General features: G+C 38.3%; 5 protein-coding genes across 7 annotated transcripts; 4 read left to right on the plus strand and 1 right to left on the minus strand.

Annotated features, from left to right (window-relative positions):
• Positions 1 to 120: 120 nt before the first annotated feature.
• On the plus strand, positions 121 to 5,617 carry LOC104713599 (vacuolar protein sorting-associated protein 51 homolog). 2 transcript variants are annotated; one of them, XM_087479426.1, is made up of 21 exons: positions 121 to 402; positions 482 to 686; positions 1,150 to 1,289; positions 1,413 to 1,467; positions 1,547 to 1,654; positions 1,792 to 1,890; positions 2,012 to 2,089; positions 2,231 to 2,308; positions 2,498 to 2,650; positions 2,880 to 2,980; positions 3,057 to 3,124; positions 3,247 to 3,320; positions 3,404 to 3,470; positions 3,664 to 3,779; positions 3,882 to 4,151; positions 4,236 to 4,352; positions 4,427 to 4,498; positions 4,582 to 4,632; positions 4,719 to 4,955; positions 5,060 to 5,236; positions 5,324 to 5,617. In XM_087479426.1, exons 2-21 carry the CDS (start codon positions 516 to 518, stop codon positions 5,453 to 5,455), a joined length of 2,364 nt encoding a protein of 787 aa, XP_087335552.1. In that variant the 5' UTR covers positions 121 to 402; positions 482 to 515; the 3' UTR covers positions 5,456 to 5,617. The 2 variants fall into 2 exon arrangements, with proteins under 2 accessions (XP_087335552.1, XP_087335554.1); XM_087479428.1 differs by having other exon boundaries at positions 311 to 402; positions 506 to 686.
• Positions 5,618 to 5,778: 161 nt separating this feature from the next.
• LOC104713622 (uncharacterized) lies at positions 5,779 to 6,585 on the plus strand. The gene has a single exon (XM_010430794.3). It carries the CDS (start codon positions 5,779 to 5,781, stop codon positions 6,259 to 6,261), a length of 483 nt encoding a protein of 160 aa, XP_010429096.1. The 3' UTR covers positions 6,262 to 6,585.
• On the minus strand, positions 6,557 to 8,732 carry LOC104713605 (sugar transport protein 7). Of its 2 annotated transcripts, XM_010430776.3 has the most exons (3): positions 8,267 to 8,732; positions 7,857 to 8,176; positions 6,557 to 7,727 (listed from the first exon to the last, which is right to left on the minus strand). In XM_010430776.3, exons 1-3 carry the CDS (start codon positions 8,409 to 8,411, stop codon positions 6,642 to 6,644), a joined length of 1,551 nt encoding a protein of 516 aa, XP_010429078.1. In that variant the 5' UTR covers positions 8,412 to 8,732; the 3' UTR covers positions 6,557 to 6,641. The 2 variants fall into 2 exon arrangements, with proteins under 2 accessions (XP_010429078.1, XP_087335560.1); XM_087479434.1 differs by lacking the exon at positions 8,267 to 8,732 and having other exon boundaries at positions 6,557 to 7,750.
• Positions 8,733 to 11,305: 2,573 nt separating this feature from the next.
• On the plus strand, positions 11,306 to 15,883 carry LOC104713651 (DNA replication licensing factor MCM7-like). The gene is made up of 15 exons (XM_010430823.3): positions 11,306 to 11,517; positions 11,619 to 11,686; positions 11,814 to 11,873; positions 11,959 to 12,182; positions 12,517 to 12,694; positions 12,784 to 12,906; positions 12,986 to 13,075; positions 13,490 to 13,632; positions 13,778 to 13,955; positions 14,249 to 14,440; positions 14,537 to 14,709; positions 14,806 to 15,009; positions 15,091 to 15,256; positions 15,344 to 15,565; positions 15,644 to 15,883. The coding sequence occupies exons 1-15, from the start codon at positions 11,487 to 11,489 to the stop codon at positions 15,740 to 15,742; spliced, it is 2,151 nt and encodes a 716-aa protein (XP_010429125.2). The 5' UTR covers positions 11,306 to 11,486; the 3' UTR covers positions 15,743 to 15,883.
• A 454-nt stretch (positions 15,884 to 16,337) lies between these two features.
• On the plus strand, positions 16,338 to 23,808 carry LOC104713659 (DNA mismatch repair protein MSH6). Its single transcript, XM_087479451.1, has 21 exons — positions 16,338 to 17,574; positions 17,713 to 17,812; positions 18,057 to 18,159; positions 18,247 to 18,300; positions 18,384 to 18,458; positions 18,646 to 18,714; positions 18,856 to 18,939; positions 19,095 to 19,289; positions 19,438 to 19,967; positions 20,044 to 20,173; positions 20,454 to 20,545; positions 20,648 to 20,826; positions 20,910 to 21,112; positions 21,207 to 21,308; positions 21,521 to 21,683; positions 22,056 to 22,342; positions 22,436 to 22,573; positions 22,744 to 22,823; positions 22,909 to 23,008; positions 23,134 to 23,263; positions 23,361 to 23,808. The coding sequence occupies exons 1-21, from the start codon at positions 16,623 to 16,625 to the stop codon at positions 23,570 to 23,572; spliced, it is 3,978 nt and encodes a 1,325-aa protein (XP_087335577.1). The 5' UTR covers positions 16,338 to 16,622; the 3' UTR covers positions 23,573 to 23,808.
• The last annotated feature ends 20 nt before the right edge of the window (positions 23,809 to 23,828 follow it).

The following is a 23,828-nucleotide window of genomic DNA, read 5'->3' on the forward strand; positions in this document are numbered from 1 at the left end:
TATGTCGGGCGGGATAGATTGTCAAAACTTCTAAACAGATCACTCTGAATTCAAGTTTCCTAACGAATGATTGGTTGTCTCTAATCTTTTAACCGGACTGTGGATCTACAGACCGGCTTCAAAGCACTCATATCAATTATGGAAATGTATCTTTCGATCTCTAATTATTTCCTTAACATCCCATTCTTTATGTGGATGGTTTAATTACTTCAACGAATAAAACTGATTTAAGTTATTAAATCGAACACACCAGAGTAAGTAAACCAGTAATCTTATTAACGCTAAACCGGTTTCCGGTTTTAGGAGTTCCGAGGGACGGATTTTAAAACACACCTTGGACCAACGGAGGCATAGTTCGAGTCGGATACGGCTCCGTTCCCAGTTTCTCACATCGCATCGCTGGTGAGCTTTTCCACCTTCACTTGATTTAGTCGGATCCAGACCATCTTCTTGCATTTTTCAATTTTGCTTCCGGTAACAGAAATTTTCGTCGTCTTGGAGGAAGGAAGGAACCAATGGCTACGGAGGCAGCTCCGATGGACGAAAAGGCGAAGAGAATGAGAGATCTATTGTCGAGCTTTTACGCTCCGGATCCTTCAATCTCGACGAGTGGTTCATCGATCAGCGCCTCTTTCGATAACATCAACAGCACTTCATTCGATGCTGATCAGTACATGGATCTCATGGTTAGTCTTCGTTTTCTTTTCCCCTTAGATTATTCGTGAATCGACCACACAAGCGTCAATAGCTTGTAAATTGTTATCAATTATTGAGTATTTCGATTCACTGAAGTTAGATACGGTTCCTTGATCTTGTTTTGTGAGGAGTTCGTTCCAAAGTTAGGTTTAGATCCGACTAGTATCTTCTGGAGCCTGAAAATAGTTGGTACCTTTGAATTGTGCCCTTTACAGTGCAAGGTGTTTGTAGAGGACTTTTAAAATTTTGATTGGGTGTGCATATATGGATCAATGTGGTTGGTCATGAATCGTATGAGAATTCTGCCAAATTTAGTTTTAATTAGATCTATGAGGTTTATGGTTCCTCACTCAATTGGATTTATGAGGTTTCTGTTAAGCATGGTGACAGTAGTGTGAGTGACTGATCGAGAAATAATATGCCACGATTTGGTGGTTTTATTGGCCTTTGCAGATTAAAAAGTCGAATCTGGAGGTGCTTCTGCAAAGACATGTTCAAATGGCTGCCGAGATTAAAAATCTTGACACAGACTTGCAAATGCTAGTCTATGAAAATTACAACAAGTTTATCAGTGCTACAGATACCATCAAAAGGTACTTGTAATGGGTCGTGGATCGTTTCATGTGTTTAGTGTGTGATTCTCTTAAAACATTTCAACACTTTTTTGTGTATGATTTGATCACACCAGTCAAAAAAGTTGCTTCTTTACCTGGTAGGATGAAGAGTAATATTTTTGGGATGGAAGGCAATATGGACCAGCTTCTTCAGAAGGTGTTTTGAACACTTGGAATAACATTTAGTTTTAGCTTTTAATATTGTATGAACTTCTAACCCATAGTGACTCCTGCAGATAATGTCAGTGCAATCAAGGAGTGATGGGGTCAATACTTCTCTTTTCGAAAAAAGAGAACATATAGAGAAACTGCACCGGACACGTAATCTTCTTCGTAAAGTTCAGGTATGTTGAATCATTGCTGCTGGCTCATTTTATATACTGTGTTATGTTAGTTGCCATGTTGTCACCTAATTATTAAAACAGTGGTATGCTGCTTGCTATTGTGAATTTACTCAAGACTTATTTTTGTAAAAGAACAGTTCATCTATGATTTACCTGCAAGACTGCAAAAATGTATCAAGTCAGAAACCTATGGCGATGCTGTCAGGTTCTATATTGGAGCAATGCCAATTCTCAAGGTTTATATCTTTACTGAAATAAATTTCCCATATAGTTCCCTTTCAGTGTTATTGGGGCAATTTTTTTCAGACTTATTTTTAGCGATAATCTTTAATAACAAGAATTTCTCCTTCTGTTCAGGTATATGGTGATACATCATTCCAAGACTGCAGACGAGCTTCGGAAGAAGCTATAGAAATCATCATAAAGAACTTGCAGGTGTAGCTTTTGGTCCTAGTAGCTTACACAAATACCTTTTTGTTTATCAACCATATAAACAAATAACTGGTCTTTATGAATTTGTATTTGTATTTATTTGAAATTCTTGATATGAGAAACTTAATTTTTCTTGTTTGACAGACAAAGCTATTTTCAGATTCAGAATCCATACAGGCGAGAGCTGAAGCTGCAGTGCTTCTTAAGCAGCTGGATGTTCCCGTTAGTACTCTCTCTTAGCTCTATTATTTGTGATGTTTAATTTGTTAAATCATCTGTAATCTGGGTGAAGGTTGGACCTACTTAGAACGTTCCTAATGTTTGTATTCTTTTATATATATAATTGGAGTTTTTTCTTTATTGCATACACGGATCAGTGGTTGTTGTGACATAATTTTGGATATCCTGCAGGTTGATAGCTTAAAGGACAAACTGTTGGAAAAGCTGGAACAATCTCTTGATGGTCTTCAAATTAAGCCTGAGGAAGCAAGTTTACTTGCGGAGCAGAATGATTCATCTAATGATGCGGAAAGCAATGAGCAACATCCTGCTAAAATTCATGAGGTAAACATGAACTATGTCGCTTCCTTTTGTTTTGTGCTTCTTATGATTGCTAGTTGAATAACAGTAAACCTGAGTGTATTACTAAGCACTTTGAATATCAGTAGCTGCATTTCAGTGAGGTTCTCAATAGCAATCATATTAAGAATTCTTTTCTTTTACTTCCTTTCTTCTATCAGACTTTTTTTGTGCACTTTCAATATTCAAATGTTTGCCCCCTTTTTTCTCATAGGATGCTGTGCGTGGATTTTCTGAGGCCATGCGTGCTTATCGAGAAATATTCCCCGACTCAGAAGAAAGACTTTTTAAACTCGCGAGAGCCTTAACTGCAATGTAATGCACTTTTCATTGATCCATAAACGGAGACTCTGTTTGTGTCTAACCTGCATTATTTCTGACACATATGTAGGCACTTTGAGAACATGGATCTATATATAAGAAAGCGGGTTTCTGCAGCAGATTTTCTTCGAATTTTTCGTGAGTACAGTGGTTTTCCTTGTACTACTGTCTCCTATTTATGTTGCATTCCATTCCCTTTGAAAGCTTTTACTAAATCAGTCTAATAACTGTATACTTCATCTGAATTATGTTGGACATAGGAATCATATGGGAAGATGTGGTACTTATGGACGAGGTGCTACCTGAGGCTGAGCTCTCTGATTTATCTGCAGAGGTTGACCTCAATTAATTTATTGGCTAAATGTTTTTACTATGATGTGTAGAACCGTATATGATTACTAGTGCTCGTCATCTCAGGCTGCCCAGGTCACTGTTAAGAAATTCGTTGCAAGGACGTTTTCTCATCTTGAACAGGATATATCAGGTTTGCTGTTTCCTAATTTCTGTTGATGCAAAATTTCTTAGTATGGGAAAAGAGAGAGGATGAGTATAGCTTGAATAATTCATAATAAGTTCTGTGATATGGCACTTAAGTAAATCTGAAGAGTAGATTAATATCTTCATGAAGTTTTAGTGATTGAAGAAATCAGAACTATAATGAGGTCTATACATGACAGATACCATCTTGAAGTTTGATATCAACCAAAAGGAAGCAGTAGAGGAGGAAGTCTTGAAGGTTGTCCTAGAAGCTAGTAAAAAGGCAGGGCTACAAGGCACCACAGATATATTCCAGGTATATTTCCTTCTGTTATTTATTATGATGTTTTAATTTGGTCGTCATTTCCTCTGTACAAATTCCATGCTCAAACGCTTATATTTGTTTCTATCATTTCAGGACTTCCGTCAGCTTCTTGATGAAAACATTGGAATATTTGTCAAGATGAAGGACTTAATCATTGGCTGGATTCAGAATGGATTTCAAGACTTCTTCAGGTCACTTGAAGCTCAATTTCTAGTACTTTCTGGAAAAACTAGCTCATCAAAGGAGATTGAAGGAGGTTTGGTAGAGGGAAAATCGAGTGACAAAATCCATGCTGGTCTCATCCTTGTATTGGCGCAGCTCTCTGTCTTCGTCGAACAAAAGGTCATCCCGAGAGTTTCTGAGGTAACAAGTCTTACAACTGGTTTGATAATTGAAGTTTAAACCACATTGGTAGCGGAATTGAGAAATTTTTATATGCTAATTCAGGAAATAGCTGCTTCCTTCTCTGGTGGAAATTCCCAAGCCTTTGAGAATGGACCTGCTTTTATTCCTGGAGAACTATGCCGGGTCTTCCATGCAGCCAGCGAAAAGCTTCTCCAGCATGTATGAAATAAACTCCAAAACTTGAGGTCGTCAGAACCTTAACTTCAACTAACTAAAATAATTTCATATTTCAGTACATAGACACAAGAACACAGAAGATATCTGTTTTATTGAGGAAAAGGTTCAAGACACCAAACTGGGTTAAGGTATCGCTGTTGTCATGTGACTAGTCTTGTTAGAGAAACATGTTATCAGTCATTGTTTTCTAAAGATTCTAAATATTCTGCAGCACAAGGAGCCACGAGAGGTTCACATGTATGTCGATATGTTTCTTCACGAGGTTTGATGACAACTCTTCTCTTCCTCAAACTTTATAACTAAAGAACATGCAATAACTCATATTTGTTTTGGATTTCTGCTTCACAGTTAGAAGAGGTTGGTAAAGAAGTGAAACAAGTTTTACCTCAAGGGACATTTCGGAAGCACAAGAGAACAGACAGCAACGGAAGCAACACTACAACTTCATCACGGAGTAATACACTCCATAACGATAAGATGACACGGTCGAATTCACAGAGAGCTCGTAGTCAGCTTTTCGAGACGCATCTTGCAAAACTGTTCAAGCAAAAAGTAGAAATATTCACCAAGGTTGAATTTACCCAGGTATAAATACGAAACAACAGAGGTTCCCTTTTTAGTTTGATCAAACCCACACACGTTCTGTCATCTCCTGACACAATATCTTTGTTGATGCTTATTACTTACAGGAATCAGTTGTTACAACAACAGTGAAACTCTGTTTGAAGAGTTTGCAAGAATATGTCCGGCTCCAAACGTTTAACCGCAGCGGGTTCCAGCAGATTCAGTTAGACATTCAGTTCTTGAAAGCTCCTTTGAAAGAAACAGTTGAGGACGAAGCTGCAATTGATTTCTTGCTCGACGAGGTGATTAACGCCTAAAGCTTCTTCTTTTGCTTTTGCAACTGATCATCATTCACCCTCTCGGACTGTGTTGTGTATTTGTAATAACAGGTGATCGTTGCGGCTTCTGAGAGATGTCTTGATGTGATTCCACTGGAGCCACCAATCTTGGACAAACTCATACAAGCTAAACTCGCTAAATCAAAGGAGCACAACAACAACAACAACACAGTTTCCTCTTAAAAATTGTTATAACTCAAAAGAAAGTGTGTCATGATTTTTGCCAATTTTTTCCCGCTTCTTGTTATATCTTCCGTAGTGTAAATCAAAACCATCAAATTGATATGTATTTTCCAGAAACTCTCTAGTGTTAAACCAAACCCGGTTTAAGTTGCTTTGACTAAATTAGGGTAAATAAATTAAAAAAAGTCATAACCGGTTCCGTTTGGCTTGGTCGGTCGAGTCACACAACTCACACGGATCTTTTAGTTACTATAAAAACGTTCCCTTCCTCGATAGACTTGTTTCTAAAGTTAATAATAAAGAAAAAGGTATCTCCTCCAGTCATGGCCGCTGCGATGGTTCTCTCTTCTCAAACCCTAGCCCACCGTAACCCTAATCCTCGCCTTAACCGCAACTCTAACGGTGCTACAGCGGCTCCTCCTCGCCGACGCAAGCGAAACCCTACGACGACGTCTCAACCTACGGTGATCAAATCTCCGGCGGCGAATACTAATCTTGTGATGGGACAAGTCAAGATCCTCAAACGCGGCGAGGCGTTGAGCGCGTTTAACAACAAGGAGAACAACAGTAGCTGCGATGTTACAAGACGACCTGTTTCGAATTCGAAGAAGAAGATGGTGAATAATGATGTTGATTTGATTGTATCGTCGACTAATAGACTTGGACCTGAACCGGAGACTGTGAGGAAACAGATCGGAGCTTTAAAACGATTGGAGATCTTCGCCGGAGCTGGTTGCTCTATTTCGCCGCTTCCCAGCTCTGTTCCGATCCCATGTTTTTTGGAGAAGAACAATCTCGTCCTTTAGATCTCCAAAAGAAGAGATTTGGGGAGAAAACTAAAACCCTAAAATTGCAACCAGTCTTTAAGAGACGCAGACGTTGAAGGATCAGGATCATGTGAAGTGAGATAAACAAACAAATCTCAGAGAAGAAAGAAGAAGAAGAAGATGATGGCGAATGTGATCTCAAAGCTCCAATTACAACCAAAGTTTGGCTCTCTGCTCATTGCTCTGTAAAAGTCACTATGATGACTCTTCTGTTATGGCTTTTGTGTTTTTGTTTTTGGATTCTGAAGTTTTGTAGTTGTCATGATCACATCTCTTTTATGCAATAAAACCTTTTTAGTATAATGGAAGACAAACAAACAAAAAAACTAATCTTTCTTCTTCTTCACATACAAACAGAATCAAGCAGAACTGTTTGTGTCATTGTTGTTATCAGCTTCAAGATTTGTTGTTGCAGGTAATATTTTTTTCCAGAACCAATGTTTACTCCATAAGAGAGTCATCTCTTCAATCGGCACTCCTTTGGTTTCAGGTAACAGGAAATAGACAAAGATGGTCATTACAGTGACCCAACCAGCAAAGAATAGGAAGATTCCAAACTTGAATGCACAGAGGAGAGCGAGGAAAGCTTGAGCTATGATGAAAGTGAAGAGGAGGTTTACAGCAACAGTGATGCTCTGTCCTGCTGAACGTGTCTCCAAAGGAAAGATTTCGCTTGGTATGGTCCAGCCGAGAGGACCCCATGACCATCCGAATGCTACAACAAAGAGGCAGATGAAGATGACTACGATGACTGAGTACCCTTTTGATAGCTCTTGCTTGTCTCCAAACTTCACTCCTAAGATCACTGCTACTATGACTTGACATATTATCATTTGTATTCCTCCACTGATGAGAAGAGCTCTTCTTCCTAATTTGTCTACTAATCCTATGGAAATCAATGTTGAGAGAACAAGAACAGCTCCTGTTAAAGCTGATGAGTAGAGAGATGCGTTGCCACCAAATCCCATTGTTTGGAACAGAACAGGAGCGTAGAAGAGAATGGAGTTTATGCCAGTGAGGATCTGAAACATAGGCATGCAAATAGCCATGACTAGCTGAGGCCTGTGTCGTTTCTGCAGTATGTTTCTGAAAGGATGTTTGATGGAATTCGCTAGCTCACTCGCATCTACCATGTCTTGAAGCTCGGCGTCGACGTTTTTGGTTCCTCTTAGTTTCTCCAGTACATGTCGACCTCTCTCTGTCAATCCTCTTTCGACCAGACTGTTGGGAGTCTCGGGTAAGAAATAGCCGCCAAGCGTCATAAGCAGAGCCGGGAAAGCAGCTAAACCAAGAGAGAGTCTCCATCCCCAAGGCTTAAGCTTTTGAGTACCGAAGTTGACCATATTCGCCGTAAAGATCCCAAGAGTTGTAGCTAACTGAAACATCATGTTTAAACCACCTCGGAGATGAGTTGGTGCCACTTCTGATAAATACAATGGAACTGCCTGAAAAACAAAACCAAAGCAGCCTACTTTCATAAAGATGAGACTGGTCTATCCGACTAAAGGAGGTAAAATTTTCACAAAAGATGAGATTGGTCTATCGGCGAAATCAACCAATCAATTATGTCTAACCTGATTTCCAAATCCAATACCAACACCGAGCATGATCCGTCCAGTAAGAAGCATAGCTAGGTTCACAGCTCCAGCATTCAAACCAGCTCCAACAAGAAAGCTGATTCCACCACAGACAATACTAGCACGCCTCCCATAGTTCCTAGTGATGGGTGAAGCCACCAGAGTCGAAACCAAACCAGCCAAGTAGAGTGAAGAAGTGAAAGCAGCTAACCCTTGATTATCATATTTGCAGTAATTACTTTCATGAGCATGCTTCTTCTTCTCATAAACCGCATGGAAAAACTCGTCAAGAAACTCATCCATGGACGTAACTCCTCCTGTAAACAAAACCCGTTTCAGCCATTGTTTGATAAGATTCAGAGATGTTGAATTCCGAAAAAGAAAAAAAAAGAAAGAGGAAGAAGAACCTGAGACTCCGATGTCATATCCAAAGATAGATCCACCAATGGCTGCAACAAGGCAAGCGATTATGACATAACCAGTGACTTTCCCTTGGTATTGTTCTGCTCTCTCCTTAGCCACACCGTTCGGACCAAACGATCCTCCTGCCATTTTCTTCTTCCTCCTTCTCTTTCTTCCCTCTTCTTTGATTCTTCTTAAAAGACTTTGCTGCAATGGTTGACTTTTTGGTGTGTTTACTCAAATTCCAGAAATTCCAGAATCTGACAGACAATGAAACAAAAAAAAGGTATATACATTACATATGCATCCTTGACAATCACGTGGCTTAGATTCAATTTCGATGAGTTAGGTTTTCTACTTTGAGAATTGTGATAATTGCGTGTGAATTTGTGTTTGGTGCATCATTGTTTGGTTTTTAGTTTGAGAATTAAAGAGAGGTCATTTTCTTAACCTTATCTCTTTCAGTTTCACACTTACAAATTTTAATAATACATATTTAATACCGAGATGCATTGCATGTCTTCTTAAATCTTAATGATCGTTGGAATTTTTATCAGAATATCCTACTTTTTACATAACAGAAGAAAACAAGGAAAAGAAAAAAGAGACTTTTTACCTTATTGCCAAATGTCGTGTTAAATAACAAATGGAAATTTAAGAAAAAAAAAAAAAACAAGTTTTTGGTTTCAGACAGAAAGTAAACGAAGACAAAAGTGTGTGTGATGATGGTCTTCGTCGTAGGTTGACACAAAACAGATTCCGGAAGAAACTGGGAATAACTTTTTTAGAAAAAGGTAAAATTATTACAAAGAAGATGGGACGATTTTTTGTAGACTGGGGAAAAAATGAATCAGACTTGTGTGTGTTTGCTATTTTATTTCATGAATTTTAATCGCCTAAGATGAAGGCGATGTTAAAGAATGATGTTGACCAAGTTCTTATGAAGGCAAAAATACAAGTCATAGTCGAGCGTATACAGAGAGACTAAAATATAAAAATACAAATAAAGAGAGTCTATAGCTTTAAAGACTACACATCGTAGCGATGGATTTGAGACAAGTGTCAAAGAAGAAATCAACAACAAAGTTAGCTTTCACGAATGGAGGACGATGAAGATAACAATTTTATATGGAAAAAAATGTGATAGGAAAAATTTCATTAAAATCTTAAAGTTTATATTTTTGTTGATTTAAAACATGAACTTTTCATCTGATGAAAAAACCTTATCCTTTTTTTGATTTCTAAATAATTTATGAACTTTTGTTAACTTGATTTTATGAGACACATAATAACCCGGTGTGATTTCTAGGATTAGTGATAGACATGTGCAAACAAGTGCAAATCTATACTAAATCTACATGTATTTAAGGCTTCTTTTTTTTAGATATATATAATTAAGGCCCATTTTTCAAAAATTGAACATAGATTCTAAGGGGGGTGTATTCAACTTGACATTTTAAGTGATTTGTGTAAAATTTACAAATCTTATGTTATTCAATCATGGAGTTTAAAAAGTCTCCTAAAATCCATTGTTATTGAAATGATGATTTAAAAATCTACTTTAAAATCCACTGTTATTCAAAAAAGTTTGTGGATTTGGATTTTAATAAGTTTTAGGGATTCTGGAGGATTTGAGAAGATTTGTTTAGTTAAAATACAGAAATCCAAATTTCATGGTTTTAGGTGGGATTTGAAAGAATTTCACCATAAATCATATCAACTTCCCTAAAATCTATCAAAATTCCAAAATTTCTAAATCCCATCAAATTCTCTAAAATCATGGTTTTAAAAATTTTTGCGATTTTTACACCGGCTCTATTGATTTTCTGTTTGGCCACTTAACGTTATGCATCATAAGGCCAAATCAACAAAAGTTTGTAAATTATTAATAAATCAACAAAAGAAATGAGGTTTTTTCCACTAGATAAAAAGTTCATGCTTTGAATCAAGTAAACTTCAAGATTTATTTTATTTTATTTTTTTGTCGGCTAAATATTTTTATAAAGCCCAAATGAGAACATATTCGGTACAAGAAAGGCCATGAGAAGGCCCACTAATTGCAAACATTTCAAGATAAGGAAAACATATTGAAGACACGTGTTATGCAACGTGGGAAGTTGAGAGAAGAAGAAGGTTTCGTCAGCAACACCATCACCGACTCATCTTCACCGGAGACTTCCTTCGTCGGCCAGCGGATCATCTCAGTCCTCCAAGAAACCTCTATCTCTATTTGCCTTCAATTGTACCATATCGTCTTTTGCCAAATTCACCGGAAGAGATTGACTTAACTTAAACTTGCTTACCAAAATTTCTAACCTCAACAGATTAGCTCGGAATATTCATCAGAGAATCATCAGAACACGGCGAAGACTCCAATTCTTCATATCCCGTCCCAATCAAACCGCATCTTCTTGATCAATCCACCAAGGAGAACCTACGCTCTATTATAAAAGCCCTTTTGGCAGATAGCGAGGAATTACCATCACTTGAGAGAAGAATCAAGCACTTAGTGAACAAGGATCCATCTAATGACTCCCGGAATTCACAACTTCCCATAGTTGGGAGTGTTAATTTCAACTTGTAAAAGGCAACCAAAAGAGAAAAGACAAAATAAAATTTGAACAAAATCGGAAAGATAAACCAACATCGAGACCGGAAGCTAAAAGTACAAACAAAAAAGCTCCAATTTTAGAAGGAGAATACAAAAGAGTAACCGAAGCTTTCTCTCTCTGAAAGATATGAGAGAGATAAGAGAGAGAAAACCTTGATTAATAAATAAACTTCAAGATTTTATTGACATTATTATCATACTTTTGCAGAGAGATGCTAATATTATTTAATGATCTACTAGATTTTTTAAATGTATAAATAGGTAAAGGTGAAGCAAATACCAACAAAGTGGCTGTAGTATAGCGGTTAGTATCCCACGTTGTGGCCGTGGGGACCTGGGCTCGAATCCCGGCAGCCACACTTTCTTTTTTTATTTACTTTTTAAAAATTTCAACAGGGGTATTATCGACATTACGTAGATCACAATATCATTAGATCTGAACCGTCCATTCACCCCCGCCATTTCTCTCTAAAATAATTTTCCCGCCAAATCGCATCGCCATTTACAACCCTTTCACCGCCCAATTTCTCGGTCACTGCTTCCATACCTTCGTCTCTCACTCTTCTGCTTCGTCCCTCTCTTTCTCTCTCTCACTCGACCCAAGTTCTCAAACCATGAAAGACCACGATTTCGACGGCGATAAAGGTCAGAATCTCTCTCTCTCCTCCTCCGTCCTCGATACTCTCTTCCGTCTTTTATTTTCATTCTTGTTGGGTTTTGATTTTCACATTTTCTTCTTCCTGCAGCGCTCGCCAAGCAATTTCTCGAGAATTTCGCCAACGCTAATGGCGGATCTAAGTACATGGAGATTCTCGTGAGTCTTCCTTTCCATCAATTTAGGGTTTTCGCGAATCTCCGTAATTTAGGGTTTTACTCTATAAATTTCTCAATCTAACTGAAATTAGTAAACTCAGTTATGTTCTATTTAATGATTTGTGTAGCAAGAGGTTTCAAATCGTAAGATTCGAGCTATTACGGTCGATCTTGATGACTTATTCAATGTGAGTTTTTTTTTTTTTTTTTTTAATCTCTTGTTGTCTCTCTTTTGGATGTGAAGATACTCATGTCTTTGATGTTGTTGTATAGTATGAGGGTGATATTGAGGAGTTTCTCGGACGGTTGACTGAAAACACTCGCCGTTATGTTTCCATTTTCTCTGCTGCTGTTGACGAGTTGCTACCCGAACCCACTGAAGCATTTCCGGATGATGATCATGATATTCTCATGACTCAGAGAGCTGACGATGGGACTGATAATGCAGATGTTTCTGACCCGCATCAGCAGATTCCTTCTGAGGTTAAAAGATTTTAGTAAGTTTACAACGCTCTTTGAGTTGGTTTTTTGTAGATCTAGTTTATTTGTGTGAGAATATCTTTCACTGTTTGTTAATTGCTGCTTGTAGCCTAATTGAAAACTGTTAGTTTACAACGCTCTTTGAGTTGATTTTTCTAGTTTACTTAACTCTTTTTTGTAGTTTTATTTGTGTGAGAGAATCTTTCATTGTTTGTGAATTACTGCTTGTAGCCTAGTTGAAGACTGTTAGTGCCCTTTTTTGACTGAATCCATTTATTTCGCTACTTTATTTCACTTTAGGTTGGATTTTTCTTATAGAAAAGTTAGCTAATGAATCTAATTTTTGTCCAGTGAGGTTTATTTTAAAGCTCCTTCAAAGGTAAAGCCATCTACCATCAGGGAGGTTAAGGCTTCACACATTGGGCAACTTGTTAAAATATCTGGTATTGTGACCCGCTGTTCGGATGTCAAGCCACTTATGGCGGTTGCTGTTTACACATGTGAAGATTGTGGTCATGAAATTTACCAGGTACCTTAACTATGCCTGCCAGTTGGTAGTTTCTTCTTTAGTTTGTCAAATGCTAACTCGGATTATCTTTCTTTTACCTGCCAAATCAGGAAGTTACATCTAGAGTCTTCATGCCTTTGTTTAAGTGCCCCTCCAGCCGCTGTCGCGTTAATAGCAAAGCCGGAAATCCCATCCTTCAGCTCAGGGCATCAAAGTTTCTAAAGTTTCAGGAGGTTCTGTTCTGTTCAATGACTGCCATTTATGTGAATGCACTGATATCAAACTAATGAGTAACAAATCAATATTTTGCAGGCTAAGATGCAAGAGTTGGCTGAACATGTACCTAAAGGGCATATTCCAAGGTCGATGACTGTTCATCTTAGAGGAGAGTTGACAAGAAAGGTTGCTTTTCTTGACCTCTATCTCATGCTACTATAGGAGTCTATTTGTTCTCCGTTAGGAATCAATAGCTGTATTGCTTAGGAATAGTCCAGTGAGAAGTTATTGTGCAATTGCTTAAGAGCATATGTTGAACAGTTGTTGAAAAAACAAAACACTCTACTTAACGGGTTTAACAGCTTCCAAAGGAAACAGTGAACACTGTCAGGATTCTTAAATCATCATTAGATGCAAAGTAAATAGCATTTTTATGGTGCAGTTTAGCAATTAAAAAACTTATATCCGTACCTTCCCTGCATTCAACAGGAATTTTTTCCATTGCTGTACTTGGATTTTATCTATAGATATTGTGATTTTAGCGTCATTTACTATAGAGGAATTGTTAATTTCTTACTAAATTTCCTTAACCCCTTGTAGGTATCACCAGGTGATGTTGTTGAATTCTCAGGAATTTTTCTTCCCATTCCTTACACTGGGTTTAAGGCACTTCGAGCTGGCTTAGTAGCGGACACCTTTCTGGAAGCAACGTCTGTTACTCATTTCAAGAAGAAATATGAGGAGTAAGGCATTGTTACACCTTATCACTAGAAATTTTCCGATTTAGTAACCTAGTCCATGTTTTTGGCATTTGCTTAAGTTACAAAGCAGCTTTGGTGTGTGCACAATATCAGAAAGCATCTTTATATTTATTGTTTTGATCTACAGATATGAGTTTCAGAAAGATGAGGAAGAACAGATTGCACGTTTGGCTGAGGATGGTGACATTTACAATAAGTTGTCGCGATCACTGGCCCCTGAGATTTATGGACATGAAGATATTAAAAAAGCTTTGCTTCTCCTTCTTGTGGGTGCTCCTCACAGGCAATTAAAGGATGGGATGAAGGTGAACTCTCCTGTCCTCTTGCAAAATTTTCATAATGTTGCTATGTTTTATCATAAGGACTGACTATGTGATTAGAAAGCAGTTGCCTACTTTAGTTCATCTCCGACTATATCGTTTCTACCTCTTTACATCCACTTTCAGTGTCCACAGTCTTCATTCATTGAGTTACGGAGATTTGTTATTAACATTTTGGGTTCACATATTTTAGCCATTGAAGAGCACATTGCATTTGATTGGAACATATTATTTGTGAAGACAATTAAAATTAAGACATTCATTGATTATCTTTGCAGATTAGAGGAGATGTGCATATATGTCTGATGGGTGATCCTGGAGTTGCCAAAAGTCAGCTTCTCAAGCACATTATAAATGTTGCTCCAAGGGGAGTCTACACAACAGGCAAAGGTAGCAGTGGAGTTGGTCTAACTGCCGCTGTTATGAGAGATCAAGTAACAAATGAGATGGTTTTAGAAGGAGGAGCACTGGTGAGACACAATGATTCTTCACATTGGATATCCTAGAACATGATGTATTGCTAAAAAGCTATATGATTTAGAAGATTGATACAACCTTAATTTCAGGTGTTGGCTGACATGGGAATCTGTGCAATTGATGAGTTTGATAAGATGGATGAATCAGATCGTACTGCAATTCATGAGGTCATGGAGCAGCAAACTGTAAGCATTGCGAAAGCTGGGATTACCACGTCCTTGAATGCTCGAACAGCTGTTCTTGCCGCAGCCAATCCAGCCTGGTAATTGACCTTTTATGATATGAATAAAAAACTTATCAAAGGTGTGGGATCATTGCTATTAGTTATTGAACTGTGCATCTTTTTGTGGCTATGAAGGGGAAGATATGATTTGCGAAGAACTCCAGCTGAAAACATAAATCTTCCACCAGCCCTTCTTTCAAGATTTGATCTTCTGTGGTTGATCTTAGATCGAGCTGATATGGACAGCGACCTTGAATTGGCTAAGCATGTGCTTCACGTGCACCAGACAGAAGAATCTCCTGCGCTGGGCTTCGAGCCGCTGGAACCCAATATTCTGCGGTAAGTTAACTCACTTCAGTAACTCTCGTCTTATTCTGCAGAGTCACAAACTCTAACATGAGCATATCTATTTTTCTCTAGTTCATACATTTCTGCTGCGAGAAGATTATCACCATACGTACCAGCGGAGTTAGAAGAATACATAGCAACAGCTTATTCCAGCATCAGGCAAGAAGAAGCGAAATCAAATACTCCGCATTCTTATACAACAGTGAGAACTCTCCTCAGCATTCTGCGCATATCCGCGGTAAGTAGAATAAGAGGAATTGAAGTAGGAGTTAGTAAACAAGTTTGTCTATTGAGTGTGAATATATTTGCTTTGTTGACTCTATAGGCACTAGCAAGGTTGAGATTCTCAGAATCAGTGGCACAGAGTGATGTGGATGAGGCGCTTAGACTGATGCAGATGTCGAAAATATCACTGTATGCGGATGACAGACAAAAAGCAGGACTGGATGCAATATCAGACACATATTCAATCATAAGAGACGAAGCTGCAAGATCTAACAGGACCCATGTGAGCTATGCAAACGCTCTTAACTGGATCTCCAGAAAGGTTAGTTACTTGTTCATCTTCATGTTCTTCTGATAGGTGGATAATCGCTAAGACTAGTGATTTGGGTGTGTAAAACAGGGATACAGTGAGGCTCAGCTAAAGGAGTGTTTGGAGGAATATGCAGCTTTGAATGTTTGGCAGATTGATCCTAACACCTTTGACATCCGTTTTATTTGAAATTTCCTATGCTCTTGCCAAGTTATTATGTTGTGTGCCTGCTTTATTTTCTACATTTCTTAACTTAGAGACAGTAGAAGTGGGTTTTGTAGAATATTTTACCTGTTTAATGAATGCCAAACAATGGAATTTTAGAGGTGATTTGGTACCTATTGCTGTTGAATTTTTTAGCTCTCTTAGATTTCCCTTGTTAGAATATAAATACTAAAATCTAAAAAGAAATACTTGTTGATGTTGGTTTACTTTGGTTTTGATCTTGGTTTGATTAAGTTACTTTTAACAAAAGTATATCCATGGTTATAGATGAGATCAGATGTTGACTTTGATTTTAGTATTACAAATTTACAATGATGGTTTGGAAAAGACACCATTATTTTTGTAAAAAATATCAAATACAGTACAAATTTATATATATATATATATATGAAAAAAGGGCTTGTTACTTATAAAAGCTTTGTAAGAGTTACTAAAATCATTTAGGATCTCTCCACAGATTACTAAAGTGGTATAATGTTATAATTTGGTTCAGAGGTTAATTCCGGTTCAGGATCGGTTTAAGCCCATAATAGCCAGCTATACCGGGCAAAGCTTTAACGGCATGAATATCTCGAGAGACGGACACGGAGAGAGAGAATCAGGGAAAGAGTACCATTTCCTATTATTATACTAAGGCGTTGTTTCCCGCCAATTTGCAAGTTTCGCCGGTGTATTTCCCGGTGAAATACTCCCGCGCTATCCCTCTACTCTACATAATAATAGGCTTCTTCTCTCATCAATCACACTCTCTCTCACTCTCTTCGCCGGCTGTTTCACTTTCCTTCTCCCTCTCTCTCTCTCTTTCCCTCTCCAATCTCTTCCGCTTTTTTTTTTTCACTCTCCGATGGCTCCATCTCGCCGTCAGATCAGTGGAAGATCTCCGTTGGTGAACCAGCAGCGTCAAATCACCTCCTTCTTTGGGAAATCTGCTTCATCTTCTCCTTCTCCGTCTCCGTCACCAGCTCCATCTCTTTCCAATAAAAAAACCCCCAAATCTAACAACCCTAACCCTAATTCTCCGTCACCGTCTCCGCCTAAAAAAACCCCCAAATTGAACCCTAATCCCGATCCTCCTGCTCGTAGTCCCACCCCTGGTCCTGCGACTCCTTCTCCTATACAGTCCAAGTTTAAGAAGCCTTTGCTCGTCATCGGACAGACTCCTTCGCCTCCTCAATCGGCGGAAATCACGTACGGGGACGAGGTGGTGGGAAAGCAGGTTAGGGTTTTCTGGCCGTTGGATAAGAAATGGTATGATGGGAGCGTGACTTTTTATGATAAGGGTGAGGGTAAGCATGTAGTCGAGTATGAAGATGGGGAAGAAGAGTCTTTGGATTTAAGGAAGGAGAAGATTGAGTGGGTTGTTGGGGAGAAATTAGGAGATAGGTTTAAGCGATTGAGACGAGGCGCTTCGGCTTTGAGAAAAGTTGTCACGGATGATGATGATGATGATGATGTGGAGATGGGCGATGTGGAAGAAGAGAAAGAAAATAAAAGTGATGGTGATGATTCTAGCGATGAAGACTGGGGGAAGAACGTGGGGAAAGAGGTATGCGAGAGTGAAGAAGATGATGATGTGGAATTGGTTGATGAGAATGAGATGGATGAAGAAGCGCTCTTGGAAGAGAAAGATGAAGAAACTCCCAAGGTTAATAGAGTTTCCAAAATTGACTCTAGAAAGCGGAAGAGTAGTGAAGTAACGAAATCAGGCAGTGAGAAGAAAAGCAGGACTGATAAAGACACTATTTTGAAAGGTTTTAAGGCTTCTGTTGTGGAGCCTCCGAAGAAGATTGTAGAAGGTAAACCTAAGAGTCTCTTGTTGTTACATATCATGCTTGTTTTTGCAATTTTTGGTTTGTGATGTCTTTTGCTCTGACTATGGTTTTTCAGATAGTATTTGTTGTTGGTTGCTAAATATTCTTTGTGTCTTAATGCAGCTGATAAGGTAGTCAAGGGTTTGGACGATAACATATTGGATGGAGATGCTCTGGCTAGATTTGGTGCTCGTGAATCTGAGAAATTCCGCTTCCTGGGAGTGTAAGTCTTTCACAAATTTGTTTCCATCTTAGAGGTCATTTGCTACGGTGGCTAAGAGTAGATAATTTAGAGAATTTAAAATGTACACATAAGGGTACCTCGTCTCTTTAAGCAATATTTTTTCCTACTTGCAGTAACATCTCTAATTTTCTTTTTAACTTCATGATGTACTATTATGCTGCATGATTCCTATTTTAGCTAAGTTTTGACGTGTTTGTTCTTGAAAATTATTTCTGTTGAACAGGGACCGAAGAGATGCTAAAAGGAGACGCCCTACCGATGAAAATTATGATCCGAGGACACTCTACCTTCCTCCTGATTTTGTGAAAAAGTTGACTGGAGGCCAGGTAAGAAAGAGCACATGTAAATCGGGTTCAGGATATTTGGTGAAGCTAATCAACTTTCACTTATTTGATTTTATGGCCTTATTTCAGAGACAATGGTGGGAGTTTAAATCAAAGCATATGGACAAAGTTGTATTCTTCAAGGTAAATCAATAATTACTTCTTTAGTAAAACTTATTAATTGATGGGAGATTCTCGGATAAATGGTATTCTTTTGTGACAAGCAGATGGGTAAATTCTATGAGCTTTTTGAGATGGATGCACATGTAGGAGCCAAGGAACTGGATATCCAGTACATGAAGGTAACTCGTTGTACTCATAACTAGTTGACGCATTTGAGAATACATCTTTTTAAACTGTCCAAAAACCCAAAGATTTGACATCAGATCATGCTAAAAAGGTTATTTTCATTGGTGTTACATTACAAATTTATCATGTTTCTAATGTTTCTCTATTTGCAAGTATCTGACATATGCCTTTGTTTTGTAGGGAGAACAACCTCACTGTGGATTTCCGGAGAAGAATTTCTCTGTAAACATCGAAAAACTAGTTAGAAAGGTTTGTGTCCAGAATTATAGCTACTCCAGTTCAAGCATTATCTATTTCTTGTTACGAGTGGAGAAATTACATTCATGGGCAGAAGTTGTACTTTGGGTTAGAAAGAAATTTGATTGGATTGAATTGAATTGAATGGAACAGGGCTATCGCGTTTTAGTAGTGGAGCAAACAGAAACACCTGATCAGCTGGACCAACGCCGAAAAGAGAAAGGTTCCAAGGATAAAGTATGTTCAACTATGAATCTAATTTAGTAGGCATCATCATTTTCAAGTCAATTAATTTGTTTGCTCTTGAAACTAAAATTTGTTCACCTTGGCTGATGCCAGTTTAAAATTTATGATAGGGAGGACTCCTAGTGACACTAATCCTGTTTTTGTAGGTTGTGAAGCGTGAAATATGTGCAGTTGTTACAAAAGGCACGCTGACAGATGGGGAGATGCTATCAACTAATCCGGATGCATCTTATCTAATGGCATTGACTGAAGGAGGAGAAAGTTTAAATGATCAGAAAGCAGACCACAATTTTGGTGTCTGTTTGGTTGATGTTGCGACAAAGAAGATAATGCTGGGTCAGGTGAGTTCTAGTCGTTGGATTTTGGTGCCTGGTTGCACTTAGCATACGTAACGTTTCTCGAATTATAACTCTCTTAGGAACTTTCTTGGTGGATTTTTTTTTCTACTTTTCTATTCTTATTGATGGCATTTTTTTCCGTTCCTACCAGTTCAAGGATGATCAAGATTGCAGTGCATTATCTTGCCTGCTATCTGAGATAAGGCCGGTTGAAATTATTAAACCAGCTAAGGTGTTGAGTTCTGCAACCGAGAGAACAATAGTTAGACAAACCAGAAATCCCTTAGTAAATAATCTGGTCCCACTTTCTGAATTCTGGGATGCAGAGAAGACCATGCATGAAGTTGGAATTTTCTACAAGCGAATCAGTTGTCAACCGTCTTCTGCTTATTCTAGCGAGGAAAAGATTCTAGGTGATGGTTCAAGCTTCCTTCCAAAAATGCTGACTGAATTAGCAACTGAAGATAAGAATGGCAGCCTGGCACTCTCTGCTCTTGGTGGTGCCATTTACTACCTGCGACAAGCATTCTTGGATGAGAGTCTGCTTAGATTTGCCAAGTTTGAATCCCTGCCTTACTGTGATTTCAGCAACGTTTATGAGAAACAGCACATGGTTCTTGATGCTGCTGCTCTCGAAAACCTTGAGATATTTGAAAACAGTAGAAATGGAGGCTATTCGGGGTAAAGTTTTCTCAATCTTACTATGTTTTATTAAATGATTGATGTGATCTTAACCTAAGAATGTTGTCTTTTGAAGAACGCTGTATGCTCAACTGAATCAATGCGTCACTGCATCTGGGAAACGGTTACTAAAAACATGGCTGGCAAGACCTTTATATAATCCGGAAATGATCAAGGAACGACAAGATGCTGTAGCAATTCTGCGGGTGAGTCTTCTAACAAGCAATAGAATACGTTTCTCTGTTTCTCAACTAGAAAATAACTTGTCAACTTGGTTTCCCATTTGATCCATTTTCATTTCTATTTTTTAATTCATGAATCTCTCCAAAACTACACTATTTCCCCCATTTCTGTTCAAGATTATGTTTTGTCACCGTTTAACTGGCTAAGATGATGCTTTCAACTAATTATGAAGCTTACTCTGCTTCTTCATTTACACTATCCATCTGACAACTCTATGTGTTATGGTATTGTCCCTACCTTCAGGGTGAAAATCTTCCGTACTCACTGGAATTCCGGAAGGCGTTGTCCAGACTTCCAGACATGGAACGGTTGATTGCACGTATTTTTTCTAGCATGTAAGGGATTAGCTGGACTGAGGACATGTTAATTCTTACACTATATGTTTATACCAAAGATTTACTAAACATATTTTTTAAAAACTCTACGTGGTGTAATAGTGAAGCTAGTGGGAGAAACGGAGATAAAGTGGTGTTATATGAAGATACGGCAAAGAAGCTGGTACAAGAATTCATATCAACTCTACGTGGTTGTGAAACAATGGCAGAAGCATGCTCTTCTCTCCGTGCTATTTTGAACCATGATAAATCCAGGCGTCTGCTTACTTTATTAACTCCTGGTACATCAATTTGCTGCCTATCCAGAGCTTCATTTAATAACTCCTGGCAAATCGCAGAGCATCTAATATCATTTCTATGTCAGGTCAAAGTCTTCCGAATATATCATCCTCCATTAAGTATTTCAAGGATGCTTTTGACTGGGTAGAAGCTCACAATTCTGGGCGTGTAATACCCCATGAAGGAGCTGATGAAGAGTATGATTGTGCCTGCAAAACAGTAGAAGAATTTGAGTCCAGTTTGAAAAAACATCTGAAAGAGCAACGGAAATTACTTGGAGATGCATCAGTGAGAATTACTTCACTTTTTGATTTCCTTAAATGGCTAATCAACCGAGGGTTTTCTAATCAGAGCTTTGGTGATATTTTGTCTTCTTATCCAGATAAATTATGTTACAGTTGGAAAGGACGAATACCTCTTGGAAGTTCCTGAAATTTTAAGTGGGAGTGTTCCTAATGATTATGAGTTATGCTCATCGAAAAAGGTAAAAACTGTACAATTCTAAAGAAATTGGCATTTCACTTTCATACTCAACAAGTCGATATGATGGTTTTAGTTGAGTATTTCTGCCTCGTGTTTCATGATTGTGCCCTCACTGTTAGGAGGATATGTAGTCTTCTCGTAAATGCGGATATATTTACTATATAGACCCTGAAATTTAAACATGAGATTTTCTTGTTGTTTACTCTCTTTCAGGGTGTTTTCCGATATTGGACTCCTACCATCAAGAAATTATTAAAAGAGCTATCACAAGCAAATTCTGAAAAAGAATCGGCTCTAAAGAGCATTTCACAGAGATTAATTGGACGTTTCTGCGAGCATCAAGAAAAATGGAGACAATTGGTTTCTACAACAGCTGGTATGGACAAGTTCATGCTTTATAAGTTTTTGTATTAAGAAATTGTCAGCATCTTCCTGGAGAATATGTATATTTCGTATTGAGTTCCTGTTAACTGTCACCCAGCTAGCTTTGTGGGTCATCGCTTGTGCCCTTTTCGTTGTGAACATTAGTCAAACTAGTTAGAATTGGATTTGATTCCACACTTTATAACCTCAGTTAGAAGTAGGCATGCAGACGAAAATGAATCTTAGGCAGAGGTATGGTTCACTTACATCTTATTGGCATGATGGGTGGAAGATAGTCTTATAGAATTAGGCATGCATTCTATAAAACAATGCATTGTTGACGTTTATGTGGATACATTGTTGACATGGATTCATTCTATTGCAGAGCTGGACGTGTTGATTAGCCTCGCTTTTGCAAGTGATTCTTATGAAGGAGTAAGATGCCGCCCAGTAGTATCAGGTTCTACATCTGATGATGTTCCACACTTATCTGCCACTGGTCTAGGGCATCCAGTTCTAAGGGGTGATTCGTTAGGCAGAGGTTCTTTTGTACCAAATAATGTAAAAATAGGTGGTGCTGAGAAAGCCAGTTTCATCCTCCTCACAGGCCCTAATATGGGTGGAAAATCCACCCTTCTTCGCCAAGTTTGCTTGGCTGTAATCTTGGCTCAGGTAAGCTATCATTTTAAAAAATTTGAAGGCAATGGACCTTGACCCATTTATATGTTGATAAAAGAGACTCAAGCAATGATGTTCTTTTCACAGATTGGAGCAGATGTCCCAGCAGAAACCTTTGAGGTTTCGCCTGTTGACAGAATTTGTGTACGGATGGGTGCAAAAGATCATATCATGGCAGGACAGAGCACGTTTTTAACAGAACTTTCAGAAACCGCGGTGATGTTGGTAAGTAATGTTAATATTGTTTTGTCAAATTGATTACATGAAGCTTTCTAAGATTAATGTGGAACTTATCACCGTTGTTACCTTTTTGAGTGTTGGTCACATGCTTTTGTTAAACTATGTGAAATAACAACAAACACATTGATAGAAAGTTATAATATAATAATATGCAGACATCAGCAACCCGAAACTCGCTGGTGGTGCTAGATGAGCTTGGACGAGGAACAGCCACCTCGGATGGACAAGCCATTGCGTATGTTGAATCATTTATTGCGTATCTTGTTGTTGGGACTTACTGTTATCGTTCAGTTCATTTGAAATATTTTAACTATTTACAGGGAATCCGTACTTGAGCACTTCATAGACAAGGTGCAGTGTAGAGGATTATTCTCTACTCATTATCATCGTCTCTCTGTAGATTATCAAACCAATCCAAAGGTATTATGAAAAGTGTCTGCTTCAGTTTCTGAGTTTGAAAGACTTGAGACTATCAGTCATCTGGTTGTGTGTGCATTCGAAAACTTCTCAAAAACCGTTCCATCGTCATATTGTTTGTTGGATAGGTCTCACTTTGCCATATGGCATGTCAAGTAGGAGAAGGAAGTGGTGGAGTTGAAGAAGTTACGTTTCTCTATAGATTGACACCGGGTGCATGTCCTAAAAGCTATGGAGTCAACGTTGCTCGGTTAGCTGGTAAAAAAATCGAATTCCCTTGCCTCAAGCTTTCCTTTTCTTCTCACTTAAACAGAAGCATTCACTCATCATACTTTTATTGGTTTAATCTCCATAGGTCTTCCAGATAACGTACTTCAGAGAGCCGTGATAAAATCCAAAGAATTTGAGGCCTTGTACGGTAGAAAACATGGACAAACTGATGGTGAATTGGCAGCTATGATAAAGCAGATCATCAGTAGTGTTGCATCAACTGATAACTCAACTTCAATGGACTCATTGTCTAAGCTATACTCCATGGCCAACACATTTCTCCAGTTAACCAGCTAATTTAACAGCTCTGTACCTTTCTGGTTTGTCATTCTTCTTATAACGCATTAACCAATGTTGATCCATGAGCTTCCCTTGTGTCAAAATCTAAGTCAGTCGGAAATTTGAACTCCGGGTAGACTCAGTCTTGAGGTGTGGTTTTGAAGCCTTTTGTGAAGTTTTGGGTTTTCCACAGACTGTTGCATAGTAGGATCGGTTAATTTTTGTGAATAGAAGTATTCTCTGATTTTGTTTCATCTTCTTTTTTTTTTTTTTT

Source organism: Camelina sativa, chromosome 2 (genome assembly GCF_030686135.1).
Source record: "Camelina sativa cultivar CO46 ecotype springtype chromosome 2, ASM3068613v1".
Lineage (NCBI taxonomy): Eukaryota > Viridiplantae > Streptophyta > Magnoliopsida > Brassicales > Brassicaceae > Camelina > Camelina sativa.

Excerpts from the sequence above, each read along its gene's own strand:
- LOC104713599 (XM_087479426.1), top strand. The coding sequence starts at position 516 with ATGGCTACGGAGGCAGCTCCGATGGACGAAAAGGCGAAGAGAATGAGA. Across the intron at positions 687-1,149 it reads ATCAGTACATGGATCTCATG|ATTAAAAAGTCGAATCTGGA; the intron begins GTTAGTCTTCGT and ends TGGCCTTTGCAG. Across the intron at positions 3,321-3,403 it reads TCTCTGATTTATCTGCAGAG|GCTGCCCAGGTCACTGTTAA; the intron begins GTTGACCTCAAT and ends TCGTCATCTCAG.
- LOC104713622 (XM_010430794.3), top strand. The coding sequence starts at position 5,779 with ATGGCCGCTGCGATGGTTCTCTCTTCTCAAACCCTAGCCCACCGTAAC.
- LOC104713605 (XM_010430776.3), bottom strand. The coding sequence starts at position 8,411 with ATGGCAGGAGGATCGTTTGGTCCGAACGGTGTGGCTAAGGAGAGAGCA. Across the intron at positions 8,177-8,266 it reads ATATGACATCGGAGTCTCAG|GAGGAGTTACGTCCATGGAT; the intron begins GTTCTTCTTCCT and ends TTTTGTTTACAG. Across the intron at positions 7,728-7,856 it reads GTATTGGATTTGGAAATCAG|GCAGTTCCATTGTATTTATC; the intron begins GTTAGACATAAT and ends TTTGTTTTTCAG.
- LOC104713651 (XM_010430823.3), top strand. The coding sequence starts at position 11,487 with ATGAAAGACCACGATTTCGACGGCGATAAAG. Across the intron at positions 12,695-12,783 it reads GTGGTCATGAAATTTACCAG|GAAGTTACATCTAGAGTCTT; the intron begins GTACCTTAACTA and ends CTGCCAAATCAG. Across the intron at positions 13,076-13,489 it reads GAGGAGAGTTGACAAGAAAG|GTATCACCAGGTGATGTTGT; the intron begins GTTGCTTTTCTT and ends AACCCCTTGTAG.
- LOC104713659 (XM_087479451.1), top strand. The coding sequence starts at position 16,623 with ATGGCTCCATCTCGCCGTCAGATCAGTGGAAGATCTCCGTTGGTGAAC. Across the intron at positions 17,813-18,056 it reads AAATTCCGCTTCCTGGGAGT|GGACCGAAGAGATGCTAAAA; the intron begins GTAAGTCTTTCA and ends TCTGTTGAACAG. Across the intron at positions 18,715-18,855 it reads TCGAAAAACTAGTTAGAAAG|GGCTATCGCGTTTTAGTAGT; the intron begins GTTTGTGTCCAG and ends TGAATGGAACAG.